The sequence below is a fragment of the Ceratotherium simum genome, chromosome 10, assembly GCF_057802395.1.
Source record: "Ceratotherium simum simum isolate JZ-2026a chromosome 10, ASM5780239v1, whole genome shotgun sequence".
NCBI classification, from domain to species: Eukaryota; Metazoa; Chordata; class Mammalia; order Perissodactyla; family Rhinocerotidae; genus Ceratotherium; species Ceratotherium simum.
In genome coordinates this window covers 15718703-15737370 of record NC_141909.1, presented here as the reverse complement: position 1 = coordinate 15737370, position 18668 = coordinate 15718703, and the positions used below count along the sequence as shown (strand labels likewise).

At 42.3% G+C, this 18668-nt stretch overlaps 1 protein-coding gene and 1 pseudogene across 1 annotated transcript in view; one reads left to right on the top strand and one right to left on the bottom strand.

Moving 5' to 3' along the window:
• Nucleotides 1-2679: 2679 nt before the first annotated feature.
• DNAJC3 (DnaJ heat shock protein family (Hsp40) member C3) overlaps nt 2680-18668 on the top strand; it is a 76597-nt gene continuing 60608 nt past the window's right edge. Inside the window, exon 1 of the mRNA XM_004423118.3 lies at nt 2680-2875. Within this exon, the coding sequence (XP_004423175.1) occupies nt 2794-2875 (82 nt within the window). The 5' untranslated portion in view covers nt 2680-2793. The remainder of the gene's footprint in view (nt 2876-18668) is intronic.
• LOC106800684 (ferritin heavy chain pseudogene) lies at nt 11108-11718 on the bottom strand (annotated as a pseudogene).

Sequence of the window (18668 nt, the reverse complement as noted above, 5' to 3'; positions counted from 1 at the left end):
GTTCTAGATCTGAACACTACTCTAGCAACGTTATTTTTCCTGGCCAATAAACATAGACCAATATATAATATTAGAAATTATATAATATTCCTAGTTTTAGATATTGTGGTATTTACTTAAACATTCTATCGTTGTTTTAAGTATTTTGCTATTATAATAGGTACTACTAATTACAGTAGTGTTCATGCTTAAATTTTTTTTTTAAAGATTTTATTTATTTATTTTCCCCCCAAAGCCCCAGTAGATTGTTGTATGTCATAGCTGCACATCCTTCTAGTTGCTGTATGTGGGACGCGGCCTCAGCATGGCCAGAGAAGCAGTGCGTCCGTGCACGCCCGGGATCCGAACCCTGGCCACCAGCAGCGGAGCACGCGCACTTAACCGCTAAGCCATGGGGCCGGCCCCATGCTTAATTTTAAAAAGGATTGCATAAATAAATGCTGATAAACACAAACCATACTTATAGTAATTTTTCCTACAATCACTGATTACTTTGATTTTATTGGCAAGAGTGATCAGGTGAAAACCATATCCAGATGAACATGGGAGGAAACATTCCCAAGCATTTATACATATAAATGTTATTTTAGCATTCTATATTTATTGCTAAGTAATGTTTCCTTCTTTGTTGCAAAATGATCTCTTTCAAGAGATACTTTGTAAAGCTTAGTTTTAAGACTTTAGGATTCATAGTTACATAATTTGATCAATGAATTTTTGAAATCACTCAACACTGAAGACCCTTGCTATTTTTATTTTCCATAACAGAAAGTCTTTCATCTCCTTAATCATTTTTACTTTCCATCCTTAGAACTTCTTTAACTCTGCTTTTTTGTTAAGACTAGAATCACAGCCACCATCCAGGTGATAACTCCCAGTGTAGTACTATTTGTTTACAAAACTCAGGATTTCCTCATTACATTCAGCATTTTGTTGGCTGCCTTAGCCATGGTACCTCATTTGGATGATGTCTTCACTAACTACTGAGGACAGTGAAATCACCTTCCATTTTTTTCCACTAACAGAGCCTTGTGATGTCAATGAGGAAAAGGGCACCCCTCCCTGCCCCCCCCCAAATCCCAGGGAGTTGCTGGAGAGGAGTCTCTTCATGATTCTGCTCTTGTTAGAAGGATGAGTAACATTTGTATAATACTTTATAATCATTAAACCTCAGAACAAACCTTGGATGCTATCAGGATCATATTCACTTCTCAGATGAAGATAACTTAGATAATAGCCATGGTGTGGAATTATATTTCTTGGATCTGAATCCTCTCCTCTTCATATTTTATTATACTGCTTTGCACCACAACTATTCAGCAACTCAGTTTTTTGTTTGTTTGTTCGTTTCTAGAAACCATTTCCTTCGTAGTAGTTCCTTTGGAATAGAAGCCTTCACATTATATTACATTGCTTTCCACCACCACTAGTCAAGAACTCAGTTTTCTTTTTCCCCTGGAAACCATCTCCTTTGTGACAAGCCTCTCTGCTTTTACTCTCCTTGGAGCGTCTTCAGGACATCACAAATTCACCACGCTATTTATAATTCTTGAGTTCTTTTAAAGTGTAACGTAGCACCAAAGTGGCAAATACATACTTACTGGTAAAGTAATAAGTCTGCACTTGTCAATGCTTAACACAGAAGAGCACGACGGTTTTACCCCAGGTGAAACACCACTGGCACATAGTGTGCGTGTTGGGTTGTGTTGGGGACGCCAGAGGAAGAGGCCGTGAACAGACTTAACGCCAAACTGAGTAACTTGCACTTGATCTTGTTCAGGTTCCTCTGTCTCTTGCTGAGTTTCCTCTGAGGAGCACGGAAGACAAGGTCCACTCCAACAGGCCTCTCCTCTTCTCCTTACAGTGGACGTTGGCTGCACTCTCAAGAACGCTGTGCCCTCTTAAGCTCTGTGCCGCCCTGGATTCTTCTTCACGGAATCTTCCGGAATTGCTTTCTTTTCTGGGCACGCCGGTCCGCTGGACAGTCGCGGGGAGGGGGTCCCCAAACTTCCAAGCCACGCTCACTTACCCGCCGTAGGTCCCGAATGCTCTTCTCTGGCAGCCCCTGAAATGCTCCGGGCTCCATCAGCTCACCCTACTTTACGAGCCCAGCTTCCCCTGGCCGTTTCCCGCGCACTCTTCAGTTCGGTCTGTGTTTGTTCCCAGACGCTCAGCGGGAGGGAGCAGGCTCTGAGACTCGTCGTGTTCTCCGGTCCATTCCGAGGCCTCCATTCTAGGCGCTTTAAGGCTCCCCTCAGCCTTCCCGGGACCAGGTTTGGCCTTCTCATTCGGGCGCGCGGCTTCCCTTTCCTCACCGGAACACCTCGGATTGCTGAAAGCCTCCTCCTGGCCCACCTAGCGTGCCGGGAGCGACCCAAAAAGGCTTTCGTGGCCTGCGCATGCGGACTCGGCGGCCACCTCCCTCCGCCAAACCGCAGCGGTGTGGAGCTCCCTGACAGCTCCACGACCGGCGGACGCAGCCTCGTTTCGTGCTTCCACGTTATCCTATCACAGCGGGGGCGGGGCGACGGCTTCCGCAGCCTATCAGCGCGAACCACGACCCCGGCGAGCCCAGTAAGAGAGCGGCCAGGAAGAAGGCGATTGGACGGCGGCGGCGCTCGGGGCGTAGCGTCGTCTGGGCCCCGCCCACCGCTGCCTTCCTCCGCTGGCCGCCAGCCACCCCTTAGGCCTGAGCGAGAGCGAACGGCGGGCGGGCGCAGCTGCAGCTTGAGTGCCGGCGGGGACTGCTGGGCCCCGCACCCTTGTTCCTTCTCACCGCCCGCGCCCTCGGACATGGTGGCCCCCGGCTCTGTGACCAGCCGGCTGGGCTCGGTGTTCCCCTTCCTGCTGGTCCTGGTCGACCTGCAGTACGAAGGTGAGTCCTGTCCTGCCCTGGCCAGACCCAGGCCCCCCGGCGCTTCCCCGCCTGCGCCCGGGCGCGAGCCTCAGGGCGGCCCGGGCCGTGGGGCGGGAGCCGGGGACTCCGCGGCCCGGCTGCGCCTGAGCCCGCCCCTGGGTGGCGGCCGGCGCCGGGTTCCGGGTTTGTCGGGGGAAGAGGTGCCGGGAGCGGCGGGCCGCGGGGCCGGGACGGCGCCTTTGGAGTGAGGAGCGGGACCGAAGGGGTCGGAGGGGGCGGGGGCAGCGGGGCAGCGGGCGGCGACTTCTGCAGCGTCCTGGGTCGCGGAGACTTGGGCAGCCGTCGGGTCCTGGCCTCACTCGGGACCCTCGCTTGGAGCCTGGGGACACTGTTGGTCAGTGGTGCTGGGAGGAGGCGGTAAAGGTGGCCAAAGGGGAGGCGTCTGTCGCTTTGGAGTTCAGGGGAGGAGGGTGGGTCCAGCTGGGTGAAGTGGAGGGGACAGTGTTGCCTGTTACAAGTGAGTAACCCTCCCCGTACTATACTCCGTGTCCTGTATGGAAGTTGTTAGGTTGGTGCGTTCGAGAGCCGGGGCTCGAACTCGAGCTCCGGGAGGGCCAGGCACTTCAAGTTGGTGGTTTTACACTCCCAGCGTGGTGACATTCAGCTTAGGGCTGGCTTGCTTTTTCCGAGTGCTCTGAAAACAAGGTCCCCTGAAAAAAGTACGAACGCGTAAACTTCCCTTCAGTCCTACGGATTGGAATGTTGGCTACCCTAACAGAATAGCAAAAATAGAGGGCTGTCGCATCTTAGATGTCAGCGGGAGGAGTGAGAATTAAAGCTGAAAACGCCAGTTGAACGAATGCGCCTAGCTTGGTTACTATGCGAAATATTCGAGTATACTGATATATCACTTGCGCTGATCTATTTTCATCTCCGTGAAAAGGGTTAGTAGTCAAGGCGGTCAAATTAGACATTTTAATAGGAGACTTAATAATATTGGGCTTAGAGGGAGGGAAGGGCTGAGGTTGGGAATTGTGTCCTGTAAAATCCCCTCAAAATTCTCAACTATTTTAAAAGAAAGTAATACTCTCCAGTTTTTAGTTCTCATTCAGGGCAGTGTTTTTATTTCTTTTTTTGGTTTCCCTCGTCACCATATTTTTTTGAGCCCAAAATCAGAACATGTAGTGTGGTAACATTGGGACAGAGAAATTGACAGTGAGGTTGCCCCAGAAAATTTAGGGAATTGAAATTTGAATGCCTGGACCACTTTACTATGGGCCATGTATTCTAGTTGTCTTGCGTTTTCTAATGCTACCTCCCCTCCAAGTATAACATTTATGTCCAGTTACCAGTAATGATTTATTTTGAGCACTTAAGAGAAAATTGCCTATGTTAGCAGAAAGTTGCCTATGAAAATACCAATTTTTTTAAGTTACAAAGGTGCACATTTTTGTATGGTTTGCTTTTCCCACTGTCTTTTGGACTACCTCTTTAGAATTGCTGTTCTGTATATGATTCTGTAGGACTTGAACACTTCACTTCTCTCCTGTGGTATTTTTCATAAGAGAAACCTCATTAGAGATCTTTTCTGTATAGGAGACATTTTTCTGTATAGGAGGCATTGGTGATGTTTCTCAGAGGAGTGCCAGAGTGCTGTCTTGGAGCATTGCTTGTGTAAAGTAGCAGGAACTTGGTAAAGGTGGTAGGGAAGAAAGGAAAAAGATCTTAAATTTATTGAAGGTCTGTTGGGTGCCAGGCACCGTTTGGTAAGCTATCTTATTTATGGAGCTATCTGATATTATTCCTACTCTTATTCCTACAGATGAGGAAACTGAGGCTTCAGGAGTTTAACTAACTTGTATAAGGTCACATAGCTGTTAACTCTAAGGGCCATAAATTGAACTCAAGGTATTTGACTTTAAAGTTCATCTTGTTTGCAGGCTGGAGATAGAAGTGGTTAACAGCATCCTGTGGGCCCAAGCATTTGTAAGTGGTGGCAGCTGAGAAAAAGCAGCATTTTTTTTTTTTTTTTTTTGCCAAAGCAGTAATGAAGAGGAAGGTGATTTCCTGTTATGTTTAATATAGTGGTTCTCAAACTTGAGTATGTATCAGAATCTCACCTGGAGGGCTTTTTAAAACAGAGCGCTAGGGGCCGGCCCCGTGGCTTAGCGGTTAAGTGCACGGGCTCCGCTGCTGGCGGCCCGGGTTCGGATCCCGGGCGTGCACGGACGCACCGCTTCTCCGGCCATGCTGAGGCCGCGTCCCACATACAGCAACTAGAAGGATGTGCAGCTATGACATGCAACAATCTACTGGGGCTTTGGAGGGAAAAAAATAAATAAATAAAATCTTTAAAACAGAGCGCTGGGCCCCACTCCCAGAGTTTCTGATTCAGTAGGTCTGGGTGGGACATGAAATTTTGCATGTCTAAAAAGAACCCACTAGTGAGAATCACTGATGTAATAAGTTATATAGAGGAATTAGATTAGGTGTGTGCTATGTAATAGACACTAAATTTGGTGATGGGGATATAAAGATAAGAACCTCTGACTTGCATTAGCAAACTATTAGCTCCTGTTTTCCCTAATAAGTTCTGTGTCTGGGTTCGATAACCTCCGAGTCCTCCTGGAGGCACTCAGGTCTGCATGATTTCACTACTCGGCCTGACGCTTGGAGAGAGGAAAGAGAGTGGAGAATGGGTCTGAGAAGAGTGAATGTGACAAAAAGAATTGCGTATGATGGAGGGTGTCACCAATAATTAGTTTAGTTGGCCTATTTTTTTCTGATTTAAAAATGTTTGTCTTTGTTTTTTTCCAGACTTTTCTGATAATTGTAATCCAGAGAAAGAACCTGCGTAACAGGCTTATGAATTGAAAGATTACATCTTTTAGCGCACCCCCTTTTGAAAAGGCCTTTGAAAGAGGGAAGTCCAAAGCACTAGATTAGGAATAGAATTTTTGGATCAGAAAGAAAACTTTAGTATTATCTACTTCAGTGTTCTCGTGTTACACATAAAGAAGCTGTTTTAATTCTTTGCTAATGGTTTGTTCTATGTGGTGTTTTGAGTAGGAACACAGCCTGGGAACCAAACCCTCTTTTATCTCTTTTTCTTCCTTAATGTGCTACCTAGACCCAATTTTTCTTTATTTCACTGAACTGACCTGACTAAATCATATATTTGGCCACAGGGAAAAGAGTAGTTGAAAATCTATAAGTATAAAAGATAGTGATAATTTTTATATGGACCTAACCTACTAAAAGTATGTTTTGTATCCCCTAGGATTTTCTTGACATTATTTAATTATGGAAAGAATAAATAAAGTAGGGAAAATGAGTGACTTTCAGTAATTTATATAAACTAAATATTCTAGCAGATATTCAGATAGCTTCTGGAATTATTTTAAACTATTTTTAATGAGGTAGGCTATAGTTGGCAGTAGTGTCGAAGTTCCAGTTCACTCGACTAGTTAGCATTTGCTGCAAGAGTGCCTGGAAATGCAGTAGTTTTGATTCTGTGAGAAAGGGGGAGTTGTTCTGAGATCGGATGCCCTGTAGTAATTAGGCTTTATTTTCCAGAATGAAGTGAATTAATTGTGGTTAAGTTTAATTTCTTTTGCCATGGTTTTCCTTTGATTAATGTCCAGCAATTAATCTTTGTTTATATGAAAATATTGTGGGAACCCAGTCATCTGCTGTTTAGAACTAAAACATTGCAACCATAGATTTATTTTTCTTTTAAGATGTTTAGAAAGCTCCTTTTTTTTTTTTTTTTTTAAATCTGATGAGTTTGTGTTATTTGGAGTTTTGGCACATGGGGAAGACTCATTTAATCCTTCAGGAGAGGCTTACGCTGTAGTCTTCTTTGGTGAGTTATACATAGTATAGAAGAACTCATGGTTTTTGTCGTTGAGTTTACAGACCGCTTGGGGGTATAAGATGTGCTTTGTGAAGCATCCATGTCCTCTTCCCTCCTTTGTCAGTTTAGATTTGGTGGTCCATCTTGCAGTCACTCCATTGCAAACACCCTTTAATTTCCTTGCTCCTGTATTCTTTTGTTTTACTCACTTGGCAAAACTCGACACTGATTAAATCCAACTTGGCCAACTTGTTTGTTGTACCTTAGAGCTGAACATGGATAGAGAAAATGGAGATCACCTTGCCAACTGGTCTCGTTTTAAGCACATAATCTCAATTTCAAATGCACACTCAATACTGCCAATGTTCCTATAATGCCCTAGTTTGTCTGTTCTTGAAAATCAGTATTTCAAATCTTTTCCTCTTTCCTTAAATCTCCAATTTAAACCCCCTTTCCTCTCTTCCTTTACCTCATTCTTTTAGACCTTGTCTTTATTGAGAAAATGAAAGCTATCACAGAGTAGTTTCTTCTCCTTTCTATCACTAAATTCACTAGTCTACCTGTATCTCTACCCATTCTACTACTTTCCTTATGTTAAAGTGGATAAAGCATCTCTATTCCTGGCAAAATCCAATCCCTACACTTATGCCCTGGATACCATTTTCTCACGTCTTCTGAAAATATTACTCCTCCAGTTATCGTTTCTTCCCAGTGTCATCACTTTCTTCTCGTCTGCTGGATCATTGACATCAGCACTCCGACATGCTGTAGTGTTTCTGTCTTAAACTGTTCTTTGATGTTGTGTTCCTTCAGCTACTGAACTGTATCTTTGCTTCTCTGGACAGCAGTATTTTTTTTTTTTTTTTTGCTGAGGAAGATGCCCCCCTGAGCTAACATCTGTGGCAAATCTTCCTCTGTTTTGTCTGTGGGCTGCCGCCACAGCATGGCCAGTGACCACCAGTGTAGGTCCGTGCCTGGGGAACCAAACCCAGGCTACTGAAGCGAGCACGCTGGACTTAACCACTAGGCCATGGGGGCTGGCCCTGGACAGCAGGATTTTAAAGAATTGTTGGTAGTCTCTATTTCCTGATCTTCTGTTCTCCCTCAATATCTGACTCTACTAATACTGCAAAGCCTTATATATCTGACTCCTGTTTACTTATATCTCTTTTCATCTTAATCTTCCCCTCCATCACAAGCTCCTACCACATCAACTTCTTTTACTTCCAAATGCCAAGCTCATTTCTAAGGGTCTTTTTTCTGTGTGTGAGGAATAGCAGCCCTGAGCTAACATCCATGCCAATCCTGCTCTTTTTGCTGAGGAAGACTGGCCCTGGGCTAACATCCGTGCCTATCTTCCTCCACTTTATATGGGACGCGCCACGGCATGGCCTGACAAGCGGTGAATCGGTGTATGCCGGGGATCCAAACCCTGGCCGCCAGCAGCGGAGCGCGAGCACTTACGCCATGGGGCCGGTCCCCCCTGACTAGGGGTCTTTATTCTTGCTGTTCCCACAGTCTTCTGGAAAGGTCTTCTCTGAGATCTATCTTCAAATGAGCATTCATGTTTCGGAGAGGCCTGCCCTGACACAATGTTAAAAAGCACTCTGGGGGGCTGGCTCGGTGGCACAGCAGGTAAGTGCGTGCACTCTGCTTCGGCGCCTGGGGTTTGCAGGTTTGGATCCCGGGCGTGCAATGACGGACTGCTTGTCAAGCCATGCTGTGGCAGCGTCCCATATAAAGTAGAGGAAGATGCACACGGATGTTAGTCCAGGGCCAATATTCCTTGTTAAAAAGAGGATTGGCATCGGATGTTAGCTCAGGGCTGATCTTCCTCACACACACACACACACACACACACACAAAAGCACTCTCTCCTTCAGTTAATACTCTCCCTTTACCTTTTTGTATTTTCTTCATAAAACTTAACGCTGTTGGAATCATCTCACTTATTTTTCTTGTCTATCTGTTCCCTCTACAATATAAGCTTTATGGAAAGAGCTCTTGTCTCTGTACCTAAAACATGTTGACATGAAGTAGATGTGCAATAAATATCTTTTAAATGGATGAGTGAAGTTGACTATTTGAGTTGTTTTTTGCAAGGACTTTCCCAAATGTATTTTCCAAGTAGAAATTCCTTGAGCAAGGAATCCCATAGCAACATGTATGCCTTCACAGTTAATTGAAGCAAAGACAGTTAAGGTGCATTGAAATTGAGCAAAGCTGCTTACCCAATAGATTTTATTTTCCTAGTTCACTCGGGAAGATTTTAGTACAGACATTGTTCAGATATCATTGTTCAGATATACATAACTAAGCCTTTTCTTCCTTTCTGTTTGGCTGTGTAGACTAAACCACTTTTAAGGTCAGCATGATTGGAAAGAGGTGCTTAGGGTTTCCAGCTCAGTGTATTTTTATTGAAACCATTTTGTCATTGGTCCTCACTTGACTATGGAATTGCTAAGATAATGAAGTTCTGGCTGTCTTTCTGTGGCCAGATTCCACTGTTTTTTATGTTTCTGCTGTGCGACTTCTTTCAAACCCTGCCCCATCTTGCTTGGATCTTGGATTCATCGGATCTTTTATAGACAGTACTTGGTCTTTTTTGCCTCGTGTTCCTTTGTAGAATGATCTTACGGTTTTCAGCCTCCCTCACGTTCTAAGTGCTCCAACCTGAACGGCTACCCCTGGGCTTGCTACTGGCTCTGTCATCTGGCTTTAGCTTGAACCCTAGCATTTTGATCACCAATTCTTGCCTTTTTCAGTCTGGTTTTTCCGATCTTGATTGTTAGTCTCACCACATCATACTTTTAAGCCCTCAACTTTACGTTTCTTAAAATTCTTTATTTTTTGTTCTCCAAAATATGACAGATTCTAATACTAACTATAATGAAAGACTGAGCTTCCTCACCTTTTTTCCTGCCCTTCCTGTATATTGTGCTGACCTGTGGTTATGCTTGTCTAAGGAGAAACCTATTGTTTAATGCTGATTAGGAAATGACACGATGTTTGGTTGCGTTCTCTCTCAGAAAATAGGAGACAGCTCTTGGTGTCACTGCCTCCCAGGATGTGGCATAGGAATAAAAATTACCCATGGCTCAAAATAGAGTTGACATATTGCAAAAACAGCCAAAATTTACAAATAATTTTTTTTTATATATATTATTGTCTTTATCAGTCTTTGGTAGTATCAGTTTGATTTGATAATTGTTATTATATATCTTAGATTCTATTATTCTGATGAATTATAATATGTTTAAGTAAGAAGGAAAATAGTTACGTTCATTCAGTAAATATTGAGTGCCCACTTTGTGCAAGGTGCTGAGCTAGGTGATATAGAGAAGAAAAGGCAGTTCTTTCTGTCATACTTGCTTCTGACTTGGGTTGGGCAGTTGGGGGTTGTGAGAGGCAGGCAAACTGTGAAGGTCAGTATTGATACAGTGGTATTGCAAAGTGAAGTCCTGTACTTGTGAGTGTGGGGATGCCAGGTTTAGTAGGAGCGTAGAAGGGGCTTTTTCCCACCGTCTCACTGAAGTAGTTGGGGAAGGTTTCACAAAGGAGCCAGTGTTTGAGGGCAGAATCCTGATGGGGGAGTAGAAATTTTCCAGGTGGGCAAGTGGAGAAGGCCTTTTCATGGAAGAGCAAGTGCAAAGGGATGTGGCATAAGAACATAGTGTGTTCAGGGGAGTCCGGCGGGGTCATTGTGTTATAGGGCATGAAGTAAGAGGTGGAGGGGTGAGGGATAAGGAGGCTGGACTCACCATGGGACCTGATCACGGTGGTCTTGTTTGCCTTTATATCTGAAGGGATTTAGATTTAATCTAGCCAGTGATAGGAAAATGGTGCAGAATCTTTATTAGGAGTGCATTTTGGAAGAATTGCTCTGGGCAGCGGCCTGGGTGCTGAATTTGGAGGAAGGTAAGGGAAGATCCCAGTTAGGAGGCACACCATCTCTTGCTGGGAGAAAGGGGCCTACACAACCAACCCTTACATTGTGGCAGGTTCTGTTATGGAAATGTGACCAAAGAAATTTTCACAGAGGAGGTGGTATTTACTTATCACGTTATTAAACAGAAAAATTATATCGGATGAAATTGTAACATAATACAGATCTGAGTTTTATTCAGAAGGGACAGAGAAATGCTGGATACCTCTTTTAATCCTAGAAGGCAAGAGAAATTTAGTTTGAAGAGTAACCCAATCTTTGGGGTGACAGTATGACATAACTCTTTTTGGGGGGGAGTGCCAAATTACTGTATTTGAAGGAATGGAACAAATGAAAGAACTTAAATGGATCTTTTGGTACAGCTTATAGAAGAGGTAAAGGTAACCCCAGCATGCATGCTCTGCCTTGGTGACCAGGGAATTCAATCCTGTGGCTATGGGAAGCCAGCCTAAGCCTTAGCTCTTGTTGTCACTGTCTTCCCAGGACTCGACTATGCCAGATTTTGGGGCCCCCATCTTGCACAGATTGGTTATATGGTCACCCAGTTCTTTGATTGGTTTCACCTGCTCATTCAGGTAGTGAGTCTAAATGAAGTCACAGAAGTGGGAATTGTTTTTGTCAGTGGCCAGTTGGTCAGTAGTGACTGATTTATGTATTTTTCCAAGTGTAACACACAGTTCATTGCATTCGACTGGCTCTCCCAGGCATCACAGTTTGGTTTCTTGATATCCTGAAGAATTCGGGATTTTTTCGGGATTTGGCCACCTCGTTGGTTCTACAGCTTCTTCATCAGTTTCTCAGCATGTTCCCTCTCCTCATGAAATTGGTGAAGAAAATATTTGGCAAAGTTCTTCAAAGCCACACCATGAGGGTCAAAGTAGCAAGACATGGACAGGTAGATGTAGGAGGCATAGAGCTCCAGGTTGATCTGGCAGTTGATGGTGGCCTCTAAGTCCTGGTGGTAGTTCTGGCGCACCTGCTAGTGGGATGTGGTAATTGTGGTTGATGGCTGAGAAGGGGCCATTGGAGGGCGCTGTGAGGAGGTGGTGGAGGGCCGGCCAGGTGGAGGACAAGGGCTGAGTTCTGTCCAAGCACTGTGGAGCAGGAAACCTCGAGGACTCTCAGTGAAGAATGTCGAGCCTGACATAACCTGACATAGCAGTTCAAAGAACTTTGCAAATGCCTTCTTGCCTCCCACTGGACTTCAGGTTCAACCTGTGAGGTTGGAAGCAATTGTGGCTAAAATGTTACATTAAATCATGGGTTGAGTGAGTGAAGCATGCAAGGCTTAGTAACTGTGGAAAGCTGAACCTGATTTGTATGGGGAAAACAATCATGTGCTGTCCTGAAAAGAAAGCTGGGCTGTGGAATTGAATCTTGTTTTGAACAGTTACTGTGAGTCTTCAGGCAGGATGGGTAACTTCTTTGAGCCTCAGTTTCCTCAGTTATAAAAGTATGAAAGATGTTTACTTTCTAGTGTTGTGAAAATTAAGTGAAAAACACTGAAAGTATCCAGCATATAGCAGTTTCTTAATGCCTTCTGTATAACATCTTTCCTGTTAAACATTTTCATGGTTGCTTGAGGAAAGCACTTGGCTAATGGTTTATCTTGTACCCAAATTTGTTCCCTCCTCCAGCAATCTGGAATCCTCTATTCAGTACATTAGTCTGATCTCCCCTTTGAGAAAATGTAGTAGGGAAACGTTTGAAATCTTCATGCTGTTTTGAAGACTACCCCCCACATCTTGAGAACACACAGATACCCATCAACATACTCCTGTAATTAATTGTATACAGTAATAGGCTGGCTGTTCCATAGCCCACACACAGCACTTTCACCATTCTTATTTGATCTCTAGTTCGTTCTCTAGTATAATTTTACCACAGTTTTTGTACACGTTTCTCTCTCCAGGAGTGATGCACGGTCTTTTCTATTTTACACTAGGAACTGTAAATGTTTATGGATGTATATTATGTAAAAAAATTATCCTTAAAAAATCAAAATGAATTATCTTTAACTGTTTTAATTTCCCCACCTCTAATCCCTGAAAGGGATTTAATATAGAACTTACTGTGGAAAATTTCACACACTTAACAAAAGTGGGCAGTGGTATAATGAACCCCCCGTACCCGTCTCTCAGGTTTAACAGTTACCAACTCATGACTGATCTTATTTCATCCACACCCATGGATTATTTTGAAACATATCACACGTGCCATCATTTCATTCATAAATATTTTAGTATCTATAGAACATAAGGACAGTTTTAAATTTTAGTTTCTGTATCACCTGTGTTCCCTGTAGTATCTGATATTATAATGCTATACCTTTGAACTATAGTTTAACAAAAACATTTGAGGCAGGTTTACTTTGCTTTTCTTTCCTGACTTAATTGGCTGCTTCATAGTAAAATATGATATGTCTATAGTGTTTACAAATATTCTTTAAGAGTTTTCAATTGCAAGTGATTATTTAATCAGCAACATCTCTAACTAAATACGTTCCTCAGTCTTAGTTTGTTAAATTTTTGTAAGTAGTACGTGAATACATTCTTACTGGAAAAAGTTAAACAACACAGAAATACATGTTATATCTTCTTTTTAAAGCATACATGAAATCAGAATATATATACTCTAATGCAACTTGCTATCCTTAGTTCACACCACCACAGTTCTTTCCATTCTGGTCTAGCCTCCAATCTGTTTTCCACATTGCAGCCAAAGTGATCTTTTTAAAATGTAAATCAGATAGTCAGTTCCTTGGTAAAACCCATTCTGATGACTTCTCTATGCACTTAGAATAAAATCTAGATTTCTTACCATGGCCTGCAAGGCCCAATGTGATCTATCTTGCGTACGTCTGCTATCCTTCTTAACTTGATGGAGCTGCCTTTGGATTCCTTAAAGTTGAGCTTGGTCCCACCGCCGTCCTGTGCACTTGTTTTGTGCTCCTTTTCTGGTCATATTTTGGCATGCTAGAGGCTTCTTGTTATTCAGGATGCCCTCTTCCTCATTCATGTTTTAAATCAAACACTGATTTTTCTTCCTTTAATTCTCTTACTTGGTCTTAGTCTTAAGGATTGATTTTATGATCATCTTTGTATTTCAGAATTGCTCATTGCCAGTCTTTGAATGCTGGTTGTGGGAGAAGGCTGATAGCCTGGCTGGAGGCTGGGAAATCCCCAGGGCCCCTTCCTTTTCCTTGTATTAGACTTTGGAGCACTCAGAACTGTAGCCGCCTCACGGGCACACTTCCCCTGGGAGGGTGTTTGGATGTGATTTTGCCCACCAATCCAATCCTGCCCTTTTTATGTTTTGAGACTTTATCTAAAATTTCTGTTTTTTTGATGGCCTCCTTCTTCTTTAATTTTTTTTTTCCCCAGCAAGGTTATGCATTTATCTCTTTAAATAGCTTCTATCATTTCTAGAATTTGGCTATGTTGGGAGGTAGGCTCATGTGCTCAGTTGGCTGTCTTGATCTAGTAGTCCCTGTGGTTTACTTTCTTCTAAATTTATTTTTCTAATGTAAGAAGTGGTTTACTTTCTTCTAAATTTATTTTTCTAATGTAAGAAGTAATTTTTATCAGCTAGTTTTCACTGAAGGGATTTAAAATTTTTTTTTTTTAATCATCAATCTTTATTTTTTTATTTTTTATTTTTTTTAATTTTTTGTTTATTGCAGTAACATTGGTTTACAACATTGTAAAAATTTCAGGTGTACATTACTACACCTCCAGTTCTGCACAGATTACATCATGTTCACCACCAAAACACCAACTACAACCCATGACCACACACACGTACCTAACCATCCCCCTCACCACCCCGGCAACCACCAATGCAATCTCTGTCGAAGGGATTTAAATTTTAAATTTAAAAAACTTGATTTTAGGGCCCGCCCCGTGGCTTAGTGCTTAAGTGCACGTGCTCCGCCACTGGCTGCCCGGGTTCGGATCTGGACGCGCACTGACGCACCACTTGTCCGGCCATGCTGAGGCGGCGTCCCACATACAGCAACTAGAAGGATGTGCAACTATGACATACAACTATCTACTGGGACTTTGGGGAAGAAAAAAGGAGAAGGATTGGCAATAGATGTTAGCTCAGCGCCGGTCTTCCTCAGCAAAAAGAGGAGGATTAGCACAGATGTTAGCTCAGGGCTGATCTTCCTCACAAAAAAAAAAAAAACAAAAAACAAAACTTGATTTTGGAAAATCTTAAAAATATACCGAAGTAGAAGGAATTGTATCATGTTCCACTGTGTACTGTCACTCAGTTTCAAAAATTATCAACACATGCCATTCTTGTTTCATCTATACTTTCATCCTCCACTGGAAGATTATCTTGAAGTCAGTCCCATTCTTCGTATTATATATTCTGTAAATACTTCAGTATGTGACAGAGACTCCAGTGTAATACTAGAAAACAGCCTGTCTCTCTCCAGTCAGTGATGAGAACCCTCCAGCTAGGGCATTCTCAATACAGGGCTAAAGCCTACAGGATCCTGTTGCCTCTTTGGAAGAGACTACCGTGTTCATCTCTGTTATGGCCACAGTTTTATACATAATACATATACAGTAACATTTGTTAAATGAAACAAATTAGTTTCCATAATCTTCATTACAAAAAGCAGGTTATATTTTTGGATATGGTGTGGCGTTGGATGGAACTACATTGACCTGCACTATCTGAGTATAGTCGGTTTCCAAATTTATATTGCATAATGAGTTTTCCCAGAGCAGAAGCCTATACCCTCATTTTAAATGGGAAAAAATAAAGTGCTTTCCTAGCTCACTGAAAACCCCAGACTAATTTCTCCAGATGTTACCCACACACTCGTAAATAGGTTAGACGTCTTCACATTGTTGCCCAAAACAAATTGGGCTCTGCAGGATCCTGAGTTTTTGAGACCACGAAGTTAAGGTTTCCTCCCTCCCTCTCTCCTGTTTTCCCCTTCCTTCCTTGTACAGAGGGGACCAACAGACAGCCAAGGTTAGTAGTAAGACACTACACAGAAACTGCAGACTAGGAATATGAAAAGCTGAAAAAGCTACTTTGTTTAGTAGGGCAAATAGCAAGATAAAGTGAATTTCATTCAGCTTTTTCCTGTAGTAGATGAAATAAGGAATTCAGTTGCTTTCGATAACTTAAATGGCAGGCAACTGCTAAAGTTGCTCAGGGTATCATCCTGGACTCCTGCTTTTTCTTCACTTAACCGCCACATCCAGTTAACATAAGCCATGTGTAGTCTTCTTTCTTTCTTGTATTTCTCTAAGCAGTCTATTTTTCTCTATTTCCACTGCTGCTTCTCCATAGTCGAGTCACCATCACGTCACCTGGATTATTGTAATAGATACCTTATTGGTTTCCTTCCCTTCTGGCTGTTTACTAGAATCACCTAGCAGTTAAAGTGACCCACTTCAGAATAATTAAATCATGATGGAGAGGAGAGCTAGCTGAAATACTGAACTTTAATTTCTCTGAAAGTCTCGTTAATTCTCTGACTTCTGGGCATTTAAATATGATGTTCTTTGTGTTTAGAATGTTGGTTTCCCTTTTCACATAGGTGGTATCCTTCCCATTTTTCCTGAAACCTCAGGGAACCCTGCCCCCCACCTCCCCCAGCGCTGTCCAATAGAACCTTCTGTGATGATGGGAAATGTTCTGTAACATCCATACTTTTCCATACACTAGCCACTAGCTATCTGGCACTTAAACTGTGACTAGAGTGACTGAGAAATCGAATTTTAAATTTTGTTTAAACTATAGGTGTTAGGTGCCTTAACTTGTGCCCTTAAAGTGCCCTGTGTGTATTCCTCTCATCATAACTTATTATATTGTATATTTTCCCAGCTGTTCCGGAATGTTTATTATTAAACATTTTGCAAAGTTGAAACAATTTTGTAGTGTACATTCTGATACCTGTAGCCTAGATTCTACCATTAATGTAATTACTATACTTGTTTTTAACACATATCCATCTGGGCATTTCTCCATCCATTAATTCTTTTTTTTAAATGCATTTGAAAATAATATCAGTATACATGCCCCTAAATACTTTAACATGCATATCATCAGCAGCTTTTTTTGGATGTAAAATTTATGTACAGTAAGATGTCCATATTTTAAATATATATATTTGCTGAGTTTTGATAGCTGCGTATACCTGTGTAACCTAAACCTCTATCAAGATTAGAACATTATCAACACCCCAGAAAGTTCACTCGTGCTTCTTCCCTGTCCTTTCTCCCACCCTCACAAGTGATGACTGTTCTGATTTTTTTTCCTGCCGTGTCCCTTCATGTTCACTATAAAAGAGAGATGCTTTGGCTCGTTAGTTCCCATATACACATGTACCCTTCTACACACATTTGAACTCCATTACAACAAAACAACTCGATTTTCTATCTAACAAGATGTAGCTGTTCTTATAAATAGTGAAGAGATTCTCACCTGTACTCCAACTGAGAAGACACAGTTCCAGCAGTCGTTGTGTCCATTACTGGCTATATTAATTACTACTCTTATTCCATCGCTGTCCCACTCAGTATTCAGTTATATTTAGACTAAATTGTTAATTCCAACAACTTGTGTATAAAATAAAAGTGAGAATTAGAGAAAATATGGTCAGTACAGTTGATTTGCATTATTCATGCTAATTATGTTCCATAAAGTCATTGTGAACATTGAATTAGCAAATCTTGAACTGTTGCTCTTAGGAGGAAATACAGGGTTAAGATCCCACAGGGCCTCAGGTCACTATATTTTTGTCAACAGATCAAAACATAACCTTGTTTTATGTGTGTTTCTGTTTAAAAATATCTTATTTAATATATTGTTGATTTATTAACATTGACCTCATGGCAAACAGCAGTATCCTTCATGCCTGAAGGAAGCTTATCTAACACATATATTTTCTCTGAAAGGCACATCGCAGCCTCTTGCCCTTAGGAACATTAGGCAGCACTACACTTGGGGGCCATTTTAACAGTGAAATCACCAACAAAAAGCACAAAAATGTGAAAAACGTGACACTAAGTATACTGTGAAAAGGACGCTCGTTTATAATATGAGAGCTAGAACAAGAAGGCAGAGCATCACCTTGTTTGACTTCAGCTGGGAATGTGCACTTTGAGTGAGTCAAGTGTTTCGCCATTCTGCACTTGCACATGTCTGCAAATGACTCCCAAGGCACCCTGAGAATTAATTTGAGGATTGCAAATGAATTTTAGGGGGTTACAAATGAATTTTAGTGAATGGGCACGTTCACAAATACAGACTCTGTGAATTGTGAGGATTGACTGTATATACAATAAACACATGTGTATAATAAGCAAAGAGAAACCATGCGAGGCTACTGCAGTCCTTGTGTCTGTAATTGGTCATGAGGTCATAGTTGATATATATGGCTTCCCTCTTCAGCTATCTGTTCCATACTTCTCTTGACCTCAGCTACTCTCACTTCTTTACCTGATGGTGTGACCCGAACTTGCATTCCTGAAGGGTCTGAGTGCTTAATTGTTCTGTTTTTTGGTTGCTATAGTTTTTCATTAGTTGTTAGTATTGGACATAGAGTTACTAAGACCCTAGAGAATCATCTGGGTTCCGGATGTAGCCCTCTTTGCCAGCGTTGTATAGCAGCAATCCCCATTTCTCCTTAGTAATTGGGATCGTTTCTCCAGCCAGTAGATTAACCATTTTTTCTTTTTTTGGCCTGTTGGTTTCAGTGGCATAAGGAGTACAAAATGGTGAGGTGGGAGTCTCATCTTTCAAATCACTGGAACCATTGTTGTGTCCTCTTATAGAAGCGTTTCCCCTTTGGGGACTAAGATCTCCAGACAATCAGAGCTCAAGTTGCCAGGACTAGAAGCAAACATTTTGCAAGTGGGTTATTAGGTGTAATAATGAGAGGAACCACTCCCACTTCTACTTCTTGATTCCTGGACCCATGTATTCTGGCTGTAGGGGAGATAGCACCATAGGATAGTCTGGCATAACCTGCAGCCTGT